Source organism: Paraphaeosphaeria sporulosa, assembly GCF_001642045.1.
Source record: "Paraphaeosphaeria sporulosa strain AP3s5-JAC2a unplaced genomic scaffold CC84scaffold_3, whole genome shotgun sequence".
Taxonomy (NCBI): domain Eukaryota; kingdom Fungi; phylum Ascomycota; class Dothideomycetes; order Pleosporales; family Didymosphaeriaceae; genus Paraphaeosphaeria; species Paraphaeosphaeria sporulosa.
The window spans coordinates 859,582-878,062 of record NW_017253362.1 but is presented as its reverse complement, the minus strand read 5'-3'; the positions used below and the strand labels follow the sequence as shown (position 1 = coordinate 878,062).

The 18,481-nt window shown below is 53.0% G+C and overlaps 8 protein-coding genes across 8 annotated transcripts; 4 read left to right on the top strand and 4 right to left on the bottom strand.

Annotated features, from left to right (window-relative positions):
• Positions 1-271: 271 nt before the first annotated feature.
• CC84DRAFT_1085784 (permease of the major facilitator superfamily) lies at positions 272-2,005 on the top strand (the record flags this gene model as incomplete). Its single annotated transcript, XM_018174116.1, has 4 exons — positions 272-471; positions 524-635; positions 717-919; positions 979-2,005. 4 exons carry the CDS (start codon positions 272-274, stop codon positions 2,003-2,005), a joined length of 1,542 nt encoding a protein of 513 aa, XP_018038496.1.
• Positions 2,006-2,771: 766 nt separating this feature from the next.
• On the bottom strand, positions 2,772-5,892 carry CC84DRAFT_555987 (class II aaRS and biotin synthetase). The gene is made up of 3 exons (XM_018186678.1): positions 5,394-5,892; positions 4,697-5,339; positions 2,772-4,647 (listed from the first exon to the last, which is right to left on the bottom strand). Exons 1-3 carry the CDS (start codon positions 5,425-5,427, stop codon positions 3,171-3,173), a joined length of 2,154 nt encoding a protein of 717 aa, XP_018038494.1. The 5' UTR covers positions 5,428-5,892; the 3' UTR covers positions 2,772-3,170.
• Positions 5,553-5,873, top strand: CC84DRAFT_1214662 (uncharacterized protein; the record flags this gene model as incomplete). Its single annotated transcript, XM_018182661.1, has 3 exons — positions 5,553-5,620; positions 5,703-5,734; positions 5,794-5,873. 3 exons carry the CDS (start codon positions 5,553-5,555, stop codon positions 5,871-5,873), a joined length of 180 nt encoding a protein of 59 aa, XP_018038495.1.
• A 466-nt stretch (positions 5,893-6,358) lies between the features above and the next one.
• Positions 6,359-8,039, bottom strand: CC84DRAFT_1214661 (cytochrome P450 monooxygenase-like protein; the record flags this gene model as incomplete). The annotated part of the gene is made up of 4 exons (XM_018182660.1): positions 6,359-6,512; positions 6,568-6,734; positions 6,786-7,901; positions 7,953-8,039. 4 exons carry the CDS (start codon positions 8,037-8,039, stop codon positions 6,359-6,361), a joined length of 1,524 nt encoding a protein of 507 aa, XP_018038493.1.
• A 1,037-nt stretch (positions 8,040-9,076) lies between these two features.
• On the top strand, positions 9,077-10,031 carry CC84DRAFT_1086196 (mitochondrial genome maintenance protein MGM101; the record flags this gene model as incomplete). The annotated part of the gene is made up of 2 exons (XM_018174147.1): positions 9,077-9,711; positions 9,764-10,031. The coding sequence occupies 2 exons, from the start codon at positions 9,077-9,079 to the stop codon at positions 10,029-10,031; spliced, it is 903 nt and encodes a 300-aa protein (XP_018038492.1).
• Positions 10,032-10,189: 158 nt separating this feature from the next.
• CC84DRAFT_1162120 (uncharacterized protein) lies at positions 10,190-11,699 on the bottom strand. Its single transcript, XM_018177913.1, has 2 exons — positions 11,560-11,699; positions 10,190-11,428 (listed from the first exon to the last, which is right to left on the bottom strand). The coding sequence occupies exons 1-2, from the start codon at positions 11,586-11,588 to the stop codon at positions 10,435-10,437; spliced, it is 1,023 nt and encodes a 340-aa protein (XP_018038491.1). The 5' UTR covers positions 11,589-11,699; the 3' UTR covers positions 10,190-10,434.
• Positions 11,700-12,052: 353 nt separating this feature from the next.
• CC84DRAFT_1257043 (uncharacterized protein) lies at positions 12,053-13,494 on the bottom strand. Its single transcript, XM_018184691.1, has 3 exons — positions 13,253-13,494; positions 12,972-13,205; positions 12,053-12,922 (listed from the first exon to the last, which is right to left on the bottom strand). Exons 1-3 carry the CDS (start codon positions 13,382-13,384, stop codon positions 12,326-12,328), a joined length of 963 nt encoding a protein of 320 aa, XP_018038490.1. The 5' UTR covers positions 13,385-13,494; the 3' UTR covers positions 12,053-12,325.
• A 106-nt stretch (positions 13,495-13,600) lies between these two features.
• Positions 13,601-17,407, top strand: CC84DRAFT_1162118 (drug resistance protein MdrA). Its single transcript, XM_018177912.1, has 4 exons — positions 13,601-13,709; positions 13,759-13,990; positions 14,040-16,211; positions 16,260-17,407. The coding sequence occupies exons 1-4, from the start codon at positions 13,623-13,625 to the stop codon at positions 17,300-17,302; spliced, it is 3,534 nt and encodes a 1,177-aa protein (XP_018038489.1). The 5' UTR covers positions 13,601-13,622; the 3' UTR covers positions 17,303-17,407.
• The last annotated feature ends 1,074 nt before the right edge of the window (positions 17,408-18,481 follow it).

Below are 18,481 nucleotides of genomic sequence, written 5' to 3'. Positions count from 1 at the left end.
TTACCCCGTCCGCGCTACGATAGCCAGGCGCACGTGGCACCGCTGTTTCTTTGTCCGACGGTTGTGTCCGCTGCACGACTTGTGAGCCGCGGCGGTGGGCTCTGGGGCAGCGGTGACCGGCGATCCTTCGCTCTCACTCGTCAAGACGATGAGCTTCATCGCGCTTATCTTCTCCTAGCGTGCTTTGCCCGCTCTTGTCGCAAAGCTTCGTCTATAAACCGTGCAGCTCTCCCCGCATTCTTTCCCCAGACTTCCCCAGCATTGCTCCATCATGGCAGAACACGCGCTAAGGGACAGCGATATCATCGGCACGGTGGAGAAGGCGGAGGTCATGCACCAGGAAGATGCTGACTCTCACCATGACGAATTGACCGATGAGGAGAAGAGGATTGCGAAGAAGCTGGTGCGCAAGATAGATATGCGAATTATGCCTCTGGTTATTCTGGTTTACCTCATGAACTACATTGACCGGTATGTCGAGGTTGCGGCTGTTTACGCGAAACATGCTGACCGATTAATGCAGGAACAACTACGCCGCTGCCAAATTGCAGGGGCTGGTCGAAGATTTGCATCTCGTGAGCGATCAGTATCAGACTGGTCTTTCGATCCTCTTCGTTGGATACATCTTGATGCAGGTGCGTAATGCCCGGACACAAAGCTGCCATGTTTCGCACATAACTGCACAAGAGCCATGCTGACTCATCTTGCGTGTATAGGTACCGTCCAACTTGGCACTCAACTATGTCGGTAGGCCTTCTTGGTACCTTGGCTTCTTCACCATCGCATGGGGTCTGGTCAGCGCCTGCACCTCTCAAGTGAGGACCTATGGTGGCATCGTGGCTTGCCGGTTCATTCTCGGTTTGGTCGAAGCCCCATTCTTTGCAGGTGTTCTGTTCTATCTGTCAAAGTGGTACACGAAGTAAGTCTACAGTATCGTCATACCTGAAGACCTGCTTGCTGACCGTTGCTCCACCCTAGGGATGAACTTGCTAAGCGTAACGCCATATTCTACTCCGGATCTCTCGTGTCCGGCGCCTTCGGCAACCTCATCGCTGCTGGTATATTGCACGGCTTGGCTGGCGAGAGGGGAATGGACGCGTGGCAGTGGCTGTACATCATTGAGGGCGCGATTACTGTCGCAGTCGGCATCCTCGTAGTACTCATCCTACCTGACTTCCCAAACACCTGGGGTGCGCTCTCGCCTGAAGAAAAGCATGTCGCAAACCGACGTCTCGCCATCGATGCCGCAGAAGCAGACGTTGACGAAGCAGGCGGCATGTCGCAGATCCGAGGCATGAAGCTCGCGTTCCAGGACCCGAAAACATACCTGCTCGCAATCGCATACATGGGCATCACAGGCGCTGCTGGTTTCCAGAACTTCTTCCCCACTTTGACGAAGACACTCGGTTACAGCGAGACGATTTCGCTACTGCTGGTCGCGCCACCATACGTCTTCATGGTGTTTTACTCGTTTGCGCACTGCTATGCGAGCGACTACTACGGCAACCGTTTCTGGTTCTTGACATACCCAGTCTTCGTGAGCACTATCGGCTTCGTGATCTTCATGACTACCGATACTTTCGGGCCTCGCTACTTCTCCTTCTTTTTGATGAACTTCGTCTTCGCCCAGAACGGTACGATCTACGCCTGGATTTCGAGTGCCATCCCACGGCCACCGGCTAAGCGTGCTGCTGCGCTCGCATTCATCAATAGTATTGGAAACAGTGCGTCTATCTGGACGCCCTTTACTTATGCTCCGTCTTCGGCGCCGCACTATCGACCTGCGCTCGGGGTGTGCATCGGTCTCCAATTCCTCGCGCTTGCGTGCTTCATAAGCTTGAGACTCTATCTTCAAATGCAGAACCGACAGTTGGAGCAGATGGAGAAGGAAGACAGGGAGCTAAGCGAGGCAGAGAGACGCAAGTTGGAGAAGACGGCTGAGATGGAGGGCGTAGACATCAGCAAGGCCAGGAAGATGCAGAAGGGGTACAGGTATATGCTTTGATTGCGTTCGGAGATGGGTCTCGCGAAGCTGTAGAAGACATAAGGAGAAGAGCAGTTGAGGGTACATTAGTGAAATACAATAAGGCGAGACCAGCTCAGCCATAAAGGAGGGCTACACGAGCGCCAGACCACTCCCCTAGTACTCCGGTCCTCGTACCCCTCATCGCCCCCATCCGCCTCCAAGATCACGATCTTGTCGTCCTCGTCCTCGATAGCTCCCTCCATCTCCTCGTTCTCTTCCACAACCACTGCCTCCAGGTCGTCATCGTCCACAAAGACTACTTCCACCTCACTCTCACTCTCGCTCTGCATCTCTCCAAACGCACTCGGCCCCCTGCTAAGACTAGCCGTCCTCCTCTCCATCGCCATCTCCCCCCGGAAAGCCCACTCGCTAGTGATCGGCCGCTTCCAAGCCGGCAGCCCGTTCTCCTCGCCCTGCAGCTCGTTCTCCAGGTCCTCCTCGTCCAGCCCAGACTGCACTATGCACTCGCGCGTGCCACGCGACTCCTCCGCGAACGAGCGCCAAGCGAGGTACGCGCCGCCTTCGGTCGCCGTGCGGTTGCGGACCAGCAGCGGCTTGTGCTCGGTCTGCTCGTCGGCGGACAGCGGGGCAGGCGCGACGTGCCGTCACGCGCGCGGATTTGGCGATCGTAGGCGCCACGAAGTTGCCCTCTGTAGCGGCGTCGGCGGAGTGGTGCTCGGCTAGCTGAGGCGGGCGGTGCTGGATGGTGATGGTGGCCGGGATGGCCAGGGCGAGGTTGAGGCGCGGGTGCGGTGGCGAGGGGTGCGCTTCTCCTTGGGCGGCTCGTCGTCCGAGTCGGGGTCGGAGTCCGAATCGGAGTCGGAGAAGATGATATGGTCTTCTTTGGTGCCTGGAGCTGGAGTGGAGAAGAGGGTTGAGGTGGATGAGAAGTCGGAGTCTGAGATGGGGTTGGCTTCGGTTCCGGAAGGCATGTTGATGAAAATCGGTTGATTTGTGGCATAGAGGGAAGTGGTAATGGAGATATGAAGGGTAGTCATCCAGCACAAGATAAAGAGAGTGGGTATGAGATGTGATGAAAGTCATGTCGAAAGCACGAACGTGAGGAAGAAAGCAGGAGCGAGAGCGCTGACTTATAAGTTCGAAGAGCTCCGAGAATACCTCAAAAAGTTTACAAGCAGCCCCCTCAAACTTTTCGCGAAACCAAACCTTTGAAAAAGTCGAACCTGTTGCTGTCACTCTGTAAGCTCACCATCCGACCCGTCGGCCTCTCCCCATCACCCAGTTCTTCCGCAAGCAGAAGACCCCAATCCCTCGTGATACCTTTGACGCGCGCTTTCATCCCGCCATGTGTGTCCAACTGAACAACCTGTTCACTGTGTAACCAATTCTCGTAGTACAGCTCTTCCAGCTGTCTGCTCCACCCCGACCTGCAGAAGGTTCTATACAGCGACTCGAAGGACGCGAGAATGCTGGCAAGGAGCTTCTCGTTCGTCATGGCTTTGAGACCGAGAGCACTGATCAGACTGTTGAGTGAAATGGTGGGCAGAGGGTTGTCCAGGTTGAGACCGATTCCGACCGTGAGCGAGTAGTCACTACCGGAGTAGCTGGAGTTGACTAAGATGCCTACGATCTTGACCAAAGGATTGGTAGGGGAGCCGGGGATCTGGGCATAGATATCGTTGGGCCATTTGAGCTTGACTGACACATTCTCGTAGCCTGGTGCGTAGGTTTTTATGCCCTGAACGACAGCTAGAGCGGCGATGTATTGTACAAAGATGACAGGTGCGTTTTGTGTCAGCGAGAAGGGGTGGTGGATAACGGTGGAAAACATAAGCGCTCCGGGAGGTGCGATCCAGACATTTGAGCCACGACCACGGCCCGCAACTTGTGTCCTGGCAGTCGCCGTAAAGCCTGTGGGAAGGTTCCGCAGCAAAGACGGATTCTTTTCGAGGATCGTGTTGGTAGAGGTCGTGACTTCGCTGTAGAGCAGATTCGTGCCAAAGGTAGGGCCGTGATTTTGTGCTTTCTGGTGGTGATGTGCAAGATTTGCGTAATACGACTCGTGGTCAAAAAATGGAGTTGCTTGCTTAGAGGGGAGTTCATTTACATAGTAGACGACTCTCTTGATGATCTTATCGTAGTCAATGTCTCGGTCTGGTGAAGCCGATGATGTATACGCCACGCGCTCGCGGATCTGTTCTTCTTTCGTCTTGGGCTTCTTCTGGTCATCGGAACTCTGCTCGCTCTTCTGTCCGCTATCTGGCGTCTTCTTATCGTCCTGACCCGTAAGAGCTTTAGGCAGAACGTCGAGAGCAACGTCGGAGACTGCTCTTGTCAAGCCTCGCACGCTCCAAGTCCCATCATTCTTCTTAACATGGAAAACATCGTTTACATCCACGATGTAGTCTTCGTCATCGACTATAGTGAAGCTTTCAGACCACGTCGCAACGAGGTCGGCGACACCTGTCGGCTTATGAGACGAGAGGTGCAGACGGGAAAGGGGTGGTACCGCTTGTTGTTCTTCGTTGACACTAAGGGCGAATTTCGAAAGAAGAAGCCTCATGAAAGCGACCCGAGTAGAATCCGTGGCGGCAATTGCATCAATCGTCTGAGAATATTTCGGATCCCCAGTGGGTTTCGTGAGATTAGCAGGAGCGAATCTGGACCGTGGTCAGCAGGACAGTGGGAGGTTTGTAGGGAGGACCTTACTCGGGATGCGGTCCAGTGAGAATGACGTGACCCTGGCCAAGTTTACGGTACACAACCGCAGCTTTGCCTTCACCAGAGTCGACATGCAAGTCCTCGGTGTAGCTCGCCAGAACTTCGACGCCTCGGCTTGCGAACGTCTTCGCATCCACGAAGACTCCGCCACCGTTGTAGTAGCTCTTGAAGCTGTTTGGCAGCTCTTCTTTAGCATCGCTAAAAGCATCCTTGTGAATCTTCAGATCCGCAGCCCTCGCGCCAGCCTCAGAGTGATACACAAATCCTGGAAATGCAAGTCCTCGACATACTCCTGGAAAGAACTCAAGCTCCCTTGTACCAACAACGGCTAACTCAGGGTTGTCGGGTTCAAATTCGCACTTGGAAGAGCCATAGTACCCTCCAGCACAGAAGCCCAGATACGAACCTCCGTTGTTGACATAACGACTTATACGGCGGTTCCCCTCCCCATTGAGCGTGCGACAGTAGCCTAGATCGGCACCGCCGGGGAACACGAGAAGTGCACACGACGCCATCCATGGTTCTTTAACGAGGACGTCTCCAGTCACGGGAATGACCGCATAGCTAGGGGATAGCAACCGGCGCAGTGTGAACAAGCAATGCCGAACCGATTCCGTCGTCGTCCCAGTCCCTTCCACAGATCAGCATATCCTAAAAACGAAACTCAGCCGCGAGTGATCAATACCGGAATAGACCATAACATTCATCTTGGCCGCCATGGCTGATGTGACCGTGTCTCGGCGCCGTGTTTCTCCGCCGAGTGACAACCTCACCCGTGCACTGCTCACTCCACTGCGTCTAGTCCGGAAATCCCGACACCCACAAGAGACTACGAACCGAAGCAATGTCGAACGACGCAGCACGAACCGACGCCTTGTCCAAGATGCAGGACGATGATGAGCCGGATGACTGGTGCGTACGGCCAATTGCTGTTTTCGTTGGGCGAGCGGGGACGTGAGTGGACGGCGAAAGCTTAGCTAACGACCACGCGAAGGGACAAGCGGATATTCAGCACGGGATGCGCAGGTACGCCGACGTTCAGTATCGGAGCCGGAGAACGCGGGAATACTGATTTAGCACTGCAGACGAAAACATGAAATTGACCGATTGCTACTACGAGAAGAAAGATTGGCGCTTGTGCAAGAAGGAGGTTAGTCCCGATTGAGCGCCGACCCGAGGCCTTCCACCGATCCCGATGAGAGCTTTATCCCTACCAAAACATTCTGACCCGAGTACCGGCATGTTGGTGCGGTCATGTTTGAACGCCGAGGACTAACTGGTGCCTTGCAGATGGAAATTTTCCGAGCATGCTGGAAGAAGCATGGCAATGACAAGCGAACTGCAGCCAAAGATGTTTGAAAGAGGTGATCTTTCGGACCGGGGCAAGTGTTCCTGTATTGCAACTGTTTCACTACTGTACTATATGCCGTAATCGTAACAATTTACAATGGTGTTGAAATGAGAATGTGCGAACCCTTGTACTCTCATTCAGTTTTGCTGAGAGCTCGGGTACTATGCCTGGACACCCCTTTGAGTGCCTTGTGTTTCTCTCCGAGGGGCAGTACAGTACTGAGTTTGATGGGCCTAGCAATGCAGCGTTTTTAATCGCATGCCGCATGTCGCTTCCAGCATACCTAAGGAAATGACGATCTAGTAGACGGCCTTGAGCTTCATGTACAGCGGCTCCTTCTGGTTAAGAATGAAAATCTTCTGGTCGGTCCAGCCGTCACTTTCGGGGCTGAGCTCAAAGTCAAACTGATGATGAACTTTCGCAGCAATGAGACGCATCTCGTGCCATGCCAAGCTGTATGGCTGTTAGCATTCCAACTCAAACGTTTCGGCGGACTAGCGAAACGTACTTCTTGCCCAGGCAATCACGAGGACCAACGTGGAACGGCTCGAACGCTTTTCGGTTGTCGCTCTCAAAGCGTTCGTCGCCCAGCCAGCGCTCAGGTATATACTCGAGAGCGTGCTTGAAGTTGGTCTCTGATCGGTACATGGCATACTGCGGGATAGATACAACAGTCTGCGAAGATTAGTGCACTGCACACTGTTTCGTAGAGGCATGACATCTTACATTCGGAGGCATGAACTCTCCCATGACCGTGGTTCCATCCGCAGGCGTAAGCATAGGCTGAGCGTTGCTAACTGGTGGGTACACACGAAGAGCCTCTTTCAGGCAGGCGTTAAGGTATGGCAGAGCTTGAGCCCTTTCGATGTTGATCTCGTCTTGGCTCTTGAATGTTTCGCGGACCTCCTTCTTGAATTTCGCGTACACTTCAGGATTCTTGCACATTAGGTATGCAAATCCGGCGCTGATAGTGGCAGTAGTCTCTGTTCCAGCAACCATGAACAGGTTGGCGTTGGCAAACATCTCCCCACGAGACAAACCTTCACGCTTTCCTTCTTTGTCCAATACGAGAGTCCAAAGATCATGACCATCGGTTGCACGGCCTTGGTCGACACGCTTGTTGACCTTGTCAACAGTGTATTGGAAATGCTCCTGTCTCTGCTTGGCCATGAGCTTCATCAGCTGGCGGACGCCGTACCGGGTAACCGCGTAGTACTGGCACATCTCAAGGAACGTAAAGGTCTTCAAGTACTCAAACGTGTTCGCCACCCATGGGTCATACTCATCGTTGTTCAACATGTGTAATGATTCTCCGAAAGCCAGATCGCCCATGACATCAAATGTTGTGAAGTTGAAGTATTTGACAATGTCGATAGCTCCCTGCGGTGCCTTTTCCCTAAGCCGTTCTCGGAGTAAGTCGATGTACTTGATAATAAGCGGCTCCTGGAGCTTTAGAGAACGGTCAGAGAAGGCAGAGTGGAATACACGTCGCATGCGAGAGTGAGATCCAGTAGGCGCAAAGAGAAGAGACGGGGTATCGGTGACATCATTCCCAGAGCGGATCCAGTGTTTTTGCGGCCTCGAGCCTTGAGCTTTTGTGTCGCCGTGGCCGTGGACGAATTTCCATGCTTCAGGATCGATGTAGCTGATTTCATCTGGGGCAGTTCGGACCACACGTCCATACTTTGCGTGAATAGCTTCAATGCGTTTATGTGGCTCTCCCTTCCATAGGCCAATCATCTGCGGGATCCTCGTGAAGGCATGGAGCTTAGGACCAGGGTATTTGGAAAGAGGATGGAAATAGACACGGTAGACGCCTCTCAGAATGAAACGAGCAGTCAACTGCAGCATATCAGTTAACTTTACCCCGGCATACCACACGGCGATACTTACAATAACAATGAAAGAAAGGAAAATCTGCGAGGCGGATGCGCTGGTCAGCTGGCCGACTAGGCCAGTGCTCGCCGCGGCCGTAGACATAATTGCTGCTGAGACGTCGTTCAGTCGATTAATGCAGTGGCTAGAAGATTCCTCGGTTGTTATATATGATCGGCTGTTGCTATCCCATGCATCCTCCCAGACTATCAGGCTGTGCTAACGAGGGTTGTAGCGTCGAACCATTAGATGGCGTACATCACCGAGTTCCCGGAGTCCGGGCTGAATCCAACCGACATATTCGTGGGTAGTGGCTGTCAGAAATCATGATTCGTTGCTGGGGGCCTTCATTGATGGTGCACCACTGTCAGAATCGCTCGGCCAACGTCAGCAACTGCGAACATCGGTTATGCGTCACGAGCAACAATGTAAGTAGAAGAAGTAATAGGAAACATGGCGTTTTGGTGCTGCTGTATAGCAATGTTCTCTCGATACGAACTCTTGATGTTGCGGTGAGGCTGCTAGAACGAAATCCCTGCGTGAATCAACTACGGTCCCCGACCGAGATGCAAGCTAGAGAAACGAGATGTCGGCCGAGATGTTGGAAAAAAGTCATCCCATTCTTATTGGTCCCATTAGCCTTCTTCACAAGCGCAACTGGACATGTACTGCTGGGGGTGGCTCTTTCCCGCCCGGAGCATTGGTATGGTGGTGTGAGCGAGGTACACTGCCGATGATGTGCTAGGCCGTTGTTGGTACACAGTTGACCGAATTATCTGTACTGAATCGTAAATAGACTGATCGATGATTGCTGCAGCAATAGTCTGCGGTCGGTGGGCATTGAATGGTGGCGTGAAGTTGGCTTGATCGTCCGACATTCTAAGCATGCAATGAGCCTCCTTGTCCTCACGGACGCATCGATACACTAGGCGGCTATCTATCTGTCGCTCGGTATTCAAACGCTTGTCAAGCCAAGTGAGTTGTCACTTGATGGAGTGAGAAACTTGGAAGATGATACAGAAAGTCCTTGAGTCGGAAGCAGCTTCACCCTGATTGGCCAGCGAAATGACAGGCAGGACCGTGACTTCGCGTCCAGCAACTCGTCGCCATACTGGAACGACAGCACCGCGCCATATCTCACAATGGCAGCACGCAGGGGAGTCTCGTCTCTAATCACATCTTCCTGCTCAAGAAGCACTCCTTCTGCCTACCGGGCCACCCACCGCGCCTTCTCCTCGTCCCCAGCCTCCGGCGCATTCGTGAACAGCACGCCACGCGCCTCAACAGCCTCGACGAGCACAGCAGCGAAACCTGCGTCAACGACCACAGCTACCAAGCCAGCATCGGCTACCTCACCGTCGTACTCCTCGACCCAGCGCACAGTCACGCCCAGCTTCCCTGCGAAAGAGCCTCCTGTCCCGACCGCTCGAAATGCCTCAGCAACTGAGGCCACGACTGGGCAGCGGTCCCTCACTGACGGCCTGTCAGATCAGCCAGCCGAGATCGAAGGCGTCCCAGCAATTGACTGGACGCGCTCATACCACGGTCTTGGTAGCGTGTCCTTCTCGCCCGAGCAGGCCGAGGTCCTCCTTGCGCCAATCGTGCAGGATGATGTAGAAGTCAAGCCGGACGGTATAATATACCTGCCTGAGATCAAGTACAGGCGGATATTGAACAAGGCTTTCGGACCTGGAGGATGGGGTCTCGCACCCAGGGGTGAGAGCATTGTGACGGGGAAGATTGTCACCAGGGAATACGGCTTGATTGTTCAAGGAAGGTGAGCTATATCGGCATACTCGAAAATACGCAGTTGAACTAATTTGGGGCAGGCTTGTTGCCATTGCGCGCGGCGAGCAGCAATATTTCGACCCAGACGGCATACCCACCGCCACAGAGGGCTGCAAGTCTAATGCCTTGATGCGCTGCTGCAAGGATCTCGGTATCGCGTCTGAGCTGTGGGACCCGCGCTTTATCCGCACCTTTACCAAGGACAACACCAAGGAGATCTGGGTTGAGCATGTGGTGAACAAGAAGAAGAAGAAGGTTGTGATACGCAAAGACGACGTCGTTCGCTACCCGTTCAAGGCGACACAGTAGATGGCTTGACTTGTGCATATGGACACATTGAGTATACGCAGGGTATGAGAAAGCCAGCCGCTGGAAAGCTGGGTTTGTGCGCCTGAAAGGACGATGTAGGATATTGTAGAGTACGGGACAGACAAGATGAAGGACCGAGCTGAAAGCTCAGAGCATAGACATGGATGTGGATGCACATCTATATATATAATGTAAGATCACATCAGTGTCTCGACTTACATGGAGAAGACAGTTGTCCAAGGTCCAAATCGTTGCAATACCTGATATCCATTGTGCCCTTTTCTCAGCCAAGCCAAGATGGTTAGAACACGTTTGGAGCATTTTATCTAGCTCCCGATCCAACGTAGTATTATTAACGCCGTAATTTGAGAATAACGAGAACGGATCCCACAGCATGCACCAACTAACGGTCACCAGCGTCGTAGCCCGTAGAATGACCCTGATCACGTCGCGAACCAGGCTCCCTGCCATAGGCAAGCGGGTCGTCTTCCCGTGGCGGTGGTGGCGGCGGTCCGCGCTGCCAATTCCAAGGCATCCACCCGCTGCTCGTTCTCCGATCAAATGCTGGCGGAGTGATGGGATACGGCGGTCGCTCTGAGCCAGAGCCAGAGCTCGCCTCGTCAACCTCAATCCTATCGAACTCGGCCTCACTCCTGCTCTTCGACAGCCCGCCGGTTCCCTCGTAGTACCTGCTTCCGCCCTCCCGCTGAGCACGCACGTTATCGGCTTCGCGGTCGAACGCCTGGAGGAGTGTCATCAGGCGCTCTCGCTGCGAGGAGACGTAGTTGAGCCGGTCGTCGTTATTGCGGATGTTATCCGGGATGATGTTTGCGCTTCGGCTGAGCTCTGCAGCTTGGGCGTCTCTGTTTCCTGCGTAGAGCGCGCTTGCGCCGCTGAGCGCTTGGTTGACCAAGCCGTACAGGTTGTCACTTCCGCGCGCAGAAGGCATATTAAACCTCGACATGAGGTTTTGGGCGTAGCTTTGACCCGGGGTGGGCGAGGGAGCGCGCTCCTGCGGCGCGAAGCCCAGCACATTGACCTTAGCCCATTCGACGGCTTGCTGGAGGTATGCTAGCCCCGCCTTCTTTGAATTGTCGTGTGCCTGGGTTATGAAGTCATCGATTTCGCGCTCGTGGTGGTACAGGAACGGCTCGATGTACTCCTGGTAGAGGAAAGTTGCGCCTTGGGAACCCGGCAGGATGAGGTAGAGATGCGCGAAGAAGCGGATCCAAGAATAGAATGGAACCCATGCTAGGATGAAGTCGAAAGTGTTCTCAATTGTATGGAAGAGAAGGAGGGTAATGAAGTAGATAAGCCACGGTGCGAGTTGGGCTGGATCGGAGGTGTGGAGGGCTTTGTAGGAAGCGAAGATCGGAAGGAGGACGGTGATGGCGACGCTGAGGGTTCGTTAGCCTATCTATAAGGACCTGATATACTGGCTCAAAGCTCTTAGAAGCTATAATGGCTTTGCGAATGTACCCATAGCTGAGGTTCGCATGCTCTCATGGCGGGGGCGGGGTACACTCACGTCAACCCGTCGGCAATGAAGCCAAACATTTTCACTAAGTCCGAATCCCAGCGGCAGCTGGTTGTGAAGAATAGAAGAGGAGTTGCGAGGCCAGGTATGCGGCGGTCGTGTGAGGTAGGGCTTAAAGCTGCCTGGTACCGTATCGGAGTTGGGTTACTCAGCTTCAACTGGTGGGAGCTCACGCTCGAGCCCCGCTATTTCGACGGTGCCGTTGCCGGCCATCCGTGGTGTCCATGACGCAGCTTTCCCGAACAAAGAGAGAAAACCCGCAGCTCGAATCTGTAACCATCAAGCGCAACGTGCACGATACTAAAGGCAGACTGTAGCTGATGGAGTGCACACCAAGCTAATCTAACCAATGTTGCGGAAAGAGCCGAGGCACCCTAAGGCACCATGTCACTCTTTCCACGCAGTACTTATATACTTTAGTACACTGTGTTTCCCTAGGAGGAGCAATGCAGGGCCCCATTTGTGTGGTAATTTATGTTAAAGAAGTTCACTTCGGTATTGACGTTGTACTTAAAAATGCGGATCAACTTGGAAGGGATGTTTGTTGTCCTTAGTCTACCACATCGATGCTTAGTTTCAATGGACAGCTGGTATGTATCTCAGTGCAAGATGCAAACCGGGTTAGTCGGGCAATATAGTAAAGCAAGACTGAGCCCATGCACGGCTCGAGGACAAGGCAAGCCTGGCTAACAAAATGTTCTAGGACAGGAGCAAGAGTATTGAAAATCTGACAGATTGAAAGAACGAACGGATTGCTTTAGTAGTCATAGAAGCCCTTGCCGGACTTCTTGCCCAACCATCCAGCATCCACCATCTTCTTGAGCAGCACTGCAGGCCTGTATTTTGAGTCCCCAGTGTCGTTGTACAGCACCTGCATGATCGAGAGACAGGTGTCGATGCCAATGAAGTCAGCCAGTTGCAGCGGTCCCATCGGCACGTTGGTGCCGTTTTTCATGATGCTATCAATGTCCTCTTTCTTTCCCACGCCTGTTTCCAAGCATATGATAGCCTCGTTGATGTATGGCATCAAGATGCGATTTGCGAGAAAGCCAGGCGAGTCTGCACTCGTCGAAGGGATCTTGCCCATGCGCTTGCATAGTTCGAGAGCGGTCTCGAGCGTGGCCTCGGAGGTTTGAAGTCCAGTTATGATTTCCACACCTTTCTGGATTGGAACAGGGTTCATAAAATGCGTGCTGATAACGCGCGACGAGGCGGACAGGTCCGTGGGGTCGTTTGTAGTCGCAGCGGCGATCTTCGTGATCGATATCGAGGAAGTATTCGTTGCTAGGATAGCGTGTGATGGGCATATTTGCGCGAGCTGGGCAAAGATTTTGTTCTTTAGCTCTACAATTTCCTGCGAGCAGTGTGAGCTTGGAGTTGGGTCATCAGACGGGCGGACGAACGGGAACAGCTTCGATCACGAAATCGACGTCTGAGAGATCTTCTAATTTTGTGCTGGACGTGAGACGCTCCCTAGTTGCGGCAGCATCCTCTTTGGATATTCTTCCTTTGCCGACGTCCTTCTCAAGCAGCTTGTCTGCGAACTTCAAGCCTTTGTCGATGGAGGCTTGCGAAGAGTCAATCAATTGCACAGGGAGATTGGCTCTTTGCGCTGCTACAAGCGCGATACCGAGACCCTGCACCTGTTGGCAATCTAATTATTTCGAGCACAGTCTCTACGTACCATTTGGCCAGCTCCGATCACACCAAGCTTCTTGACCTCCGCTGCTGCGCCAACAGCAGCCGTCGAGCTGAAGCTACGGCATTGCCTTTTCGCGGCAGAACTAATTGCTCGTCTGGAAACTGCTGCAAACATGGTAAACTCTGTGGTAAAATTCGAAAGTGTCAAAAGCGTCGAGAAAACAACGTGGAAAGCTGGGGCTCAATCGAAGCCCGTGGGGAAGCGAGGAAAGCCGAGGCATGACGTTCGGACCGCGCTGTGAGAGCCGGGGGCCTGTGCGCGATGCGCCACTATAGCACTTTATGAGTACGCGTGCTAGCGCGACGCGTTCGCGCAATGTGAGCAGCGTGGGATTGCGACCTCAACCACACCAATGGCCCAACAAACGACTCTGGATGAGTGGGCGAAGGATCCCGTGGATCCTGAGATCCGTGCTCATGTTTACAGTCTTATCACCGCTGTAGGCACGATTCTACCATGTTATGAGTTCTATTGCTAATGAACAGTAGCTCGGTGGTACTGGCGACGACGGCACTTACTCCTTCGGAGACGACGCCCTTCTCTGTCTGAAGGACCTACGCAAGTGGCTCAAGTTCGCCGACGGACAATTAAACCGCCGCGATGTGGCACGATGCATGGCCGAGGCGAACCTAGTGAAAGGAGACCTACTAGAGATCCTTGCGAAGGTGTCCCCAAAGGTGACGGATGATCGTCTGAAGCATAAGCTCGCTGTTGCGACATGTACGACATGTGGGAGAGCCTGACGACCACGAGAGCTGACATAGGGCAGTGGAACTTCTTGTACCTTTGACCTGGCCGTTCGAGATCGACCCCGTCGAAGCGACCGTAAACCACCACCGCCATGGACCGTATATCCAACTCGCACAGATCGCCTACAAACGTGCAATCCTGCAGTATGATCGTACACACATCCTCCAGACCGCTGTTCGCATCGCTCTCCCTTCCATGGCCATTCCCCTACGCGAACGAACACCTCGAGACGATGGCATCATCCGCATCGCTTTATACTTTATCCGAAACGTAGTTATGCTTTCACCCCCCAAAAGCGTACCAATAGACATAGATGAGGCGGAGGTATCCAGGTCAGCTGTGATTGATGCCTTTCAGCAACAGGACATCTTCCAGGTCATTCTCAGCGTCGCCTCGAGCATCGGAGAGGACTTCGTTTCGCAAGATGTTATTGTACTAGAGATCCTGTTCTATTTGCTCAAAGGCATTGACGCGGAGAAATTGTTCATGGAAGAAAAGAAACTTAGGAGCAAAAACACCGATGAGCTCAAGAGTTTAATCCAAAAAGAGAAGTCAATGCTGGCTGGGTACGCGCGACATGCTCCGTCACGGCACAACAGATTCGGCACTATGATTTGGCTCAAGCGTGGGGACGACGAGCAGGTATCAACGATTTCTGGACAAGATGTGCTCGGTAAAGCACAAAAGAGTATGCAGAAGATGGATATGACAAAAAAGTGGAATAAACCGAAGCGCCCAGGACGAAAAACGGATGGTGAACAGGAGCGCGAGGAATTCGACCTACCAGTTGCCCTCACCTCTTCCGCACAGAAGCACATCAAAACGTTTGTTGAGGAGTTTCTCGACTCTTCGTTCAATCCGCTTTTCCTCCATCTCAGGAAAGCAATCGAACGAGAAACCGAACGAGTAGAGGATCGCCATTCACGGCAGTTCTTCTACCTTGTATCGTGGTTCCTGCAAGCGGAGTGTGCCCGTCGGCGTACTATGAAGGAGAAGGCAGCTGACTCAAAGAGCAAGCAAGTTCTCAGTGCCGAAGACGAAAGCTATGGTCTAGTGGCAGAGGTGATGAATCAAGAGACGTTCATCCTGATGAACCGTTTCATGCAGAAGAGTGAAGATGAGAAAGCATGGCAAGATCTCAACGCCGGCATGAAGTGCTTCACGCAGGTTCTGCTTACAGTACAGGAGATGTCTGACTCGGCAGTAGAGGATGACCAAGAAATCGCCGAGAACATACAGAATCGAATTTTCTACGAGGAGTCGACGCATGACCGGATAGTCCACACTCTGCGATCGTATAAAGACCAGGGTTTCGGGTATCTTGATGCGGTTACTGAGCTTTCTCACGTTTTTTTGCGCATGCTGGAACGCTATTCGAAGCAAAATGTGGATATGCAAGTTCGGTCGAAACGGCGCGCTCGAACGATTCGTAAGAAGCAAGCCGAAGCCCAGGGAGAAGATGGTGAACCAGAGGGCCACGTCTCGGAAAGGGAAGACCTCGAGGCAGCACAAAAAACAGTATCGGAGCGTAAATTTGACTTCTCTCGCTTTGCGGCCAAGTTCATCAATCAAAGCAGCGTCAACACGTTCATTGCGTTTTTAAAATATTACAACGAACTCGATCTGGACCAACTGAAACGGGTACACCGATTCTTCCACAGGGTGGCCTTCAAGATGGAACTGGGCGTCTTACTGTACCGCGTGGATATCCTCCAGCTATTCAACAAGATGATCAAGGGCCCAGAGGGGTTAGATTCCGACTCGCCATCGTTCAAAGAGTGGGAGGAGTTCGTGAGACACTTCTTCCGGACCGTTGTGAAACGGATACAGGACAGACCTGAGCTCATTGTGGAGATGCTCTTTAGCAAAATTCCACAAACCATATTCTTCTTGGAGCACGGATACGACCGACAGCTGCCCACAAGGACACCACGCGCCCCAGCCGAGCTTGAAGTCAAACCTGGTATGGAAAAGCCTGAACAGATTGGTGTCGTTGTGGGTGTACTTGTCAATCAACAGAAATCAGACGCTTTGCACTGGGTGCGAGACGTCTTAGCCTCAGCCGTTGAAGAGCGAAAAGCATGGGAAGACATGCATGAAGCGCAGAAAGAACTAGCAGCAGTAGTAGAACCAGATGGACAGGCTGCTATAGATCAAGACGAAGCAGAGGCTCCCAAGCCGCCATCTATACGTAAGTCCGGTTGCCACTGCGTCATTTTATATTGCTGATTGTTTGCAGTAATTAAGCCTGACAGCGAGGAGCGTCGCGTGGCAATGTTCAAAGACAACAAGCTTCGTCTTCTGTTGACGCTTGTGGGCTTCACCCGCTTGGGCGCCAACGACGATCTTGATGCGAGCTGGGTGATACCATCTTATTTGACATCCGCAGAGCTACAACAAGCAATCGACCTTATCCGCAAGTATGAGTTCGATCCGCCAACGTACGATGACGGCAAAGGCCCTGAGGACATGCTTCGCAGCAAGGCCGCGGCAGCACGTCGCCCCACTCGTCGCGTGGATTGGGACGATGATGATGACGGCATCGATCACGATTCTGGAGAAGATCGCGGAGAGTATGCCTTGGACGAGCCGACTGCAAGAAAGGCTGATCGAAGCGGGAAGAAAGTACTCAAGGGTCGTCGAAGGGCACGCACGCCGGTTGAGCTTGATGATGAGGAGAAAGAAGAGAGGGCAAACGCTCGACGCCAAAAAGAAATCGAGAAGCAGCTCAAAGTCAAAAGTACAATGTTTGTCCACGACTCCGACGAAGAAGATGATCCAGAAGCGGACGCGGCATTCTTTGCAAGGGAAGAAGCACTTCGGGCGCAAACCAAGGCAAACATCGCCAAGTCACTAGTGTTGGGAAACACGGAGCCTGCTGCGTCAAAAAAGAGAAAGGCGGATGGAACGACAGGAATGGATAGCAAGAGAAGAAAAAACCCGCCAAAGCAGAAACAGAGAGCGGGACCATTCGACTCGGATGAGAGCGATGAGGAAGAGGCTGATGACGGGTCTGAGGGTAATCCTAGCAGCAGAGCCCAGTCAGAAGAGAGGCAGGTCAACATGGATGACAGTGAGGAGGAGCCTCCTGATACGCCCCTGTCGTCCCAACTTGCCAGTGCAGCAGAACTACCGGCGAAATCTGCTCCTAACGCGTCTGCAGATGGCGATGTGACAATGGCTGATCCGGATGATGATGATGCTGAAGACGAAGTCGTCACCGTTCGGCGGCCTTCGAGGAACACGCGGGCTGGTTTCGTCATTGACAGTGATTCGGAGTAGAACATTTGCATTGATTTTGCATGGCTCAGGTGGCGTTCTTAGCATGGTATGTGAATTCGGATACCCTCTATCTCATAGATCATCAATTACGCTGTATATGCGACCATGGCGCTTCATTTGCTTGCCGCTCACGTATTGTCTGTGTCCGTTCTTGGATTTGTGCATTACCGAGAGAGCACGTTATCGCTGAGGTTGAATGTGTGAGGGGTTGAACCGTTTCCGTCGTTCTTTCCTGTTTGTGGAGAGCGGACGTCACGTTGTTTACGTCGAAATGTATCGTTACTGCCTGTTCACTCCACCTTCGCAACTTCGTCTCACATTCGCAGCTCTTCGTGCACCCTTTCATGTACGTGCCATCCTTAATCCCCGCATTGCCACGTTAGGAAGTATGCTGAGTTATCCAGATCGTCAGAGGTTTGAAGAAATTCGCTCGCGGTGGGAAGCGGCGCAGGTCGCGAACAGCGAGACGCAACTGAAAATGGTTGGCCGCAAAGAGAGAGTGGCCACTCAGCCGCTCAACGGCGACGATAGCAACAATACGAGCAAGTTCCGCCGAAAGCTCAGCCAGGGCTTGTCCCTCATATCACTCTCGCAGCGCAAGACCACACCAGTGCGCCCGTTGCTTCTTTCAAACGACCTGAGCGGCTCCATCAATCTCCCGCACGCACACAAATCGACGAGGCTCTTGTCTCCTATGCGCGAATCGTCTTCTTACGGCGTCTCGGTACGCAAGACGACGCCGGTAAAACATGTGAGCCCGCAAAGGGATCCGAATACAGAGACCATGTCCAAGCACCTCCCACGTTCGCGCACTATGAGCTTTATCCCGCGCCCCAGTCGAAACGAAAGCGCATCGCTAGTACTTGACATAGATCAGGCACGCAGGCCAAGTCTTCCTTGCCCACTTGAAGAGGAAACTTACGTTACACCCACAAAGATCCCATCACCTGACTCTTCCGCACCAGCACACCGGAACTCAAGCCCTCGTCAGTATAACTCGAACCTTACAACTCAGGAAGAGAGGCAAATAGGTGCCGGGAATGCCTTTCCTGAGGCCAAAGAGCAATCGCCTTCCAAGTCATCGCCGGTAAGATCTTATACGACACCGAATCTGGTGAAGACAGCGCACGCGCACGGCCTCAACACCTTAACGTCACACCGAAGGCTCAATCAGCATAG

What these genes read in the sequence shown, in the direction of transcription:
- CC84DRAFT_1162118 (XM_018177912.1), top strand. Translation starts at nt 13,623, where the DNA reads ATGGCCCAACAAACGACTCTGGATGAGTGGGCGAAGGATCCCGTGGAT. An exon ending in TTTACAGTCTTATCACCGCT is followed by an intron (nt 13,710 to 13,758) that starts GTAGGCACGATT and finishes AATGAACAGTAG; the next exon opens with CTCGGTGGTACTGGCGACGA. An exon ending in TCCCAAGCCGCCATCTATAC is followed by an intron (nt 16,212 to 16,259) that starts GTAAGTCCGGTT and finishes GATTGTTTGCAG; the next exon opens with TAATTAAGCCTGACAGCGAG.
- CC84DRAFT_1162120 (XM_018177913.1), bottom strand. Translation starts at nt 11,588, where the DNA reads ATGTTTGGCTTCATTGCCGACGGGTTGAC. An exon ending in TTCATTGCCGACGGGTTGAC is followed by an intron (nt 11,429 to 11,559) that starts GTGAGTGTACCC and finishes ACGAACCCTCAG; the next exon opens with CGTCGCCATCACCGTCCTCC.
- CC84DRAFT_1257043 (XM_018184691.1), bottom strand. Translation starts at nt 13,384, where the DNA reads ATGTTTGCAGCAGTTTCCAGACGAGCAATTAGTTCTGCCGCGAAAAGG. An exon ending in TGATCGGAGCTGGCCAAATG is followed by an intron (nt 13,206 to 13,252) that starts GTACGTAGAGAC and finishes CAACAGGTGCAG; the next exon opens with GGTCTCGGTATCGCGCTTGT. An exon ending in TCGTGATCGAAGCTGTTCCC is followed by an intron (nt 12,923 to 12,971) that starts GTTCGTCCGCCC and finishes CACTGCTCGCAG; the next exon opens with GAAATTGTAGAGCTAAAGAA.
- CC84DRAFT_555987 (XM_018186678.1), bottom strand. Translation starts at nt 5,427, where the DNA reads ATGGCGGCCAAGATGAATGTTATGGTCTATTCCG. An exon ending in GAATGTTATGGTCTATTCCG is followed by an intron (nt 5,340 to 5,393) that starts GTATTGATCACT and finishes GATCTGTGGAAG; the next exon opens with GGACTGGGACGACGACGGAA. An exon ending in CTCACTGGACCGCATCCCGA is followed by an intron (nt 4,648 to 4,696) that starts GTAAGGTCCTCC and finishes ACCACGGTCCAG; the next exon opens with ATTCGCTCCTGCTAATCTCA.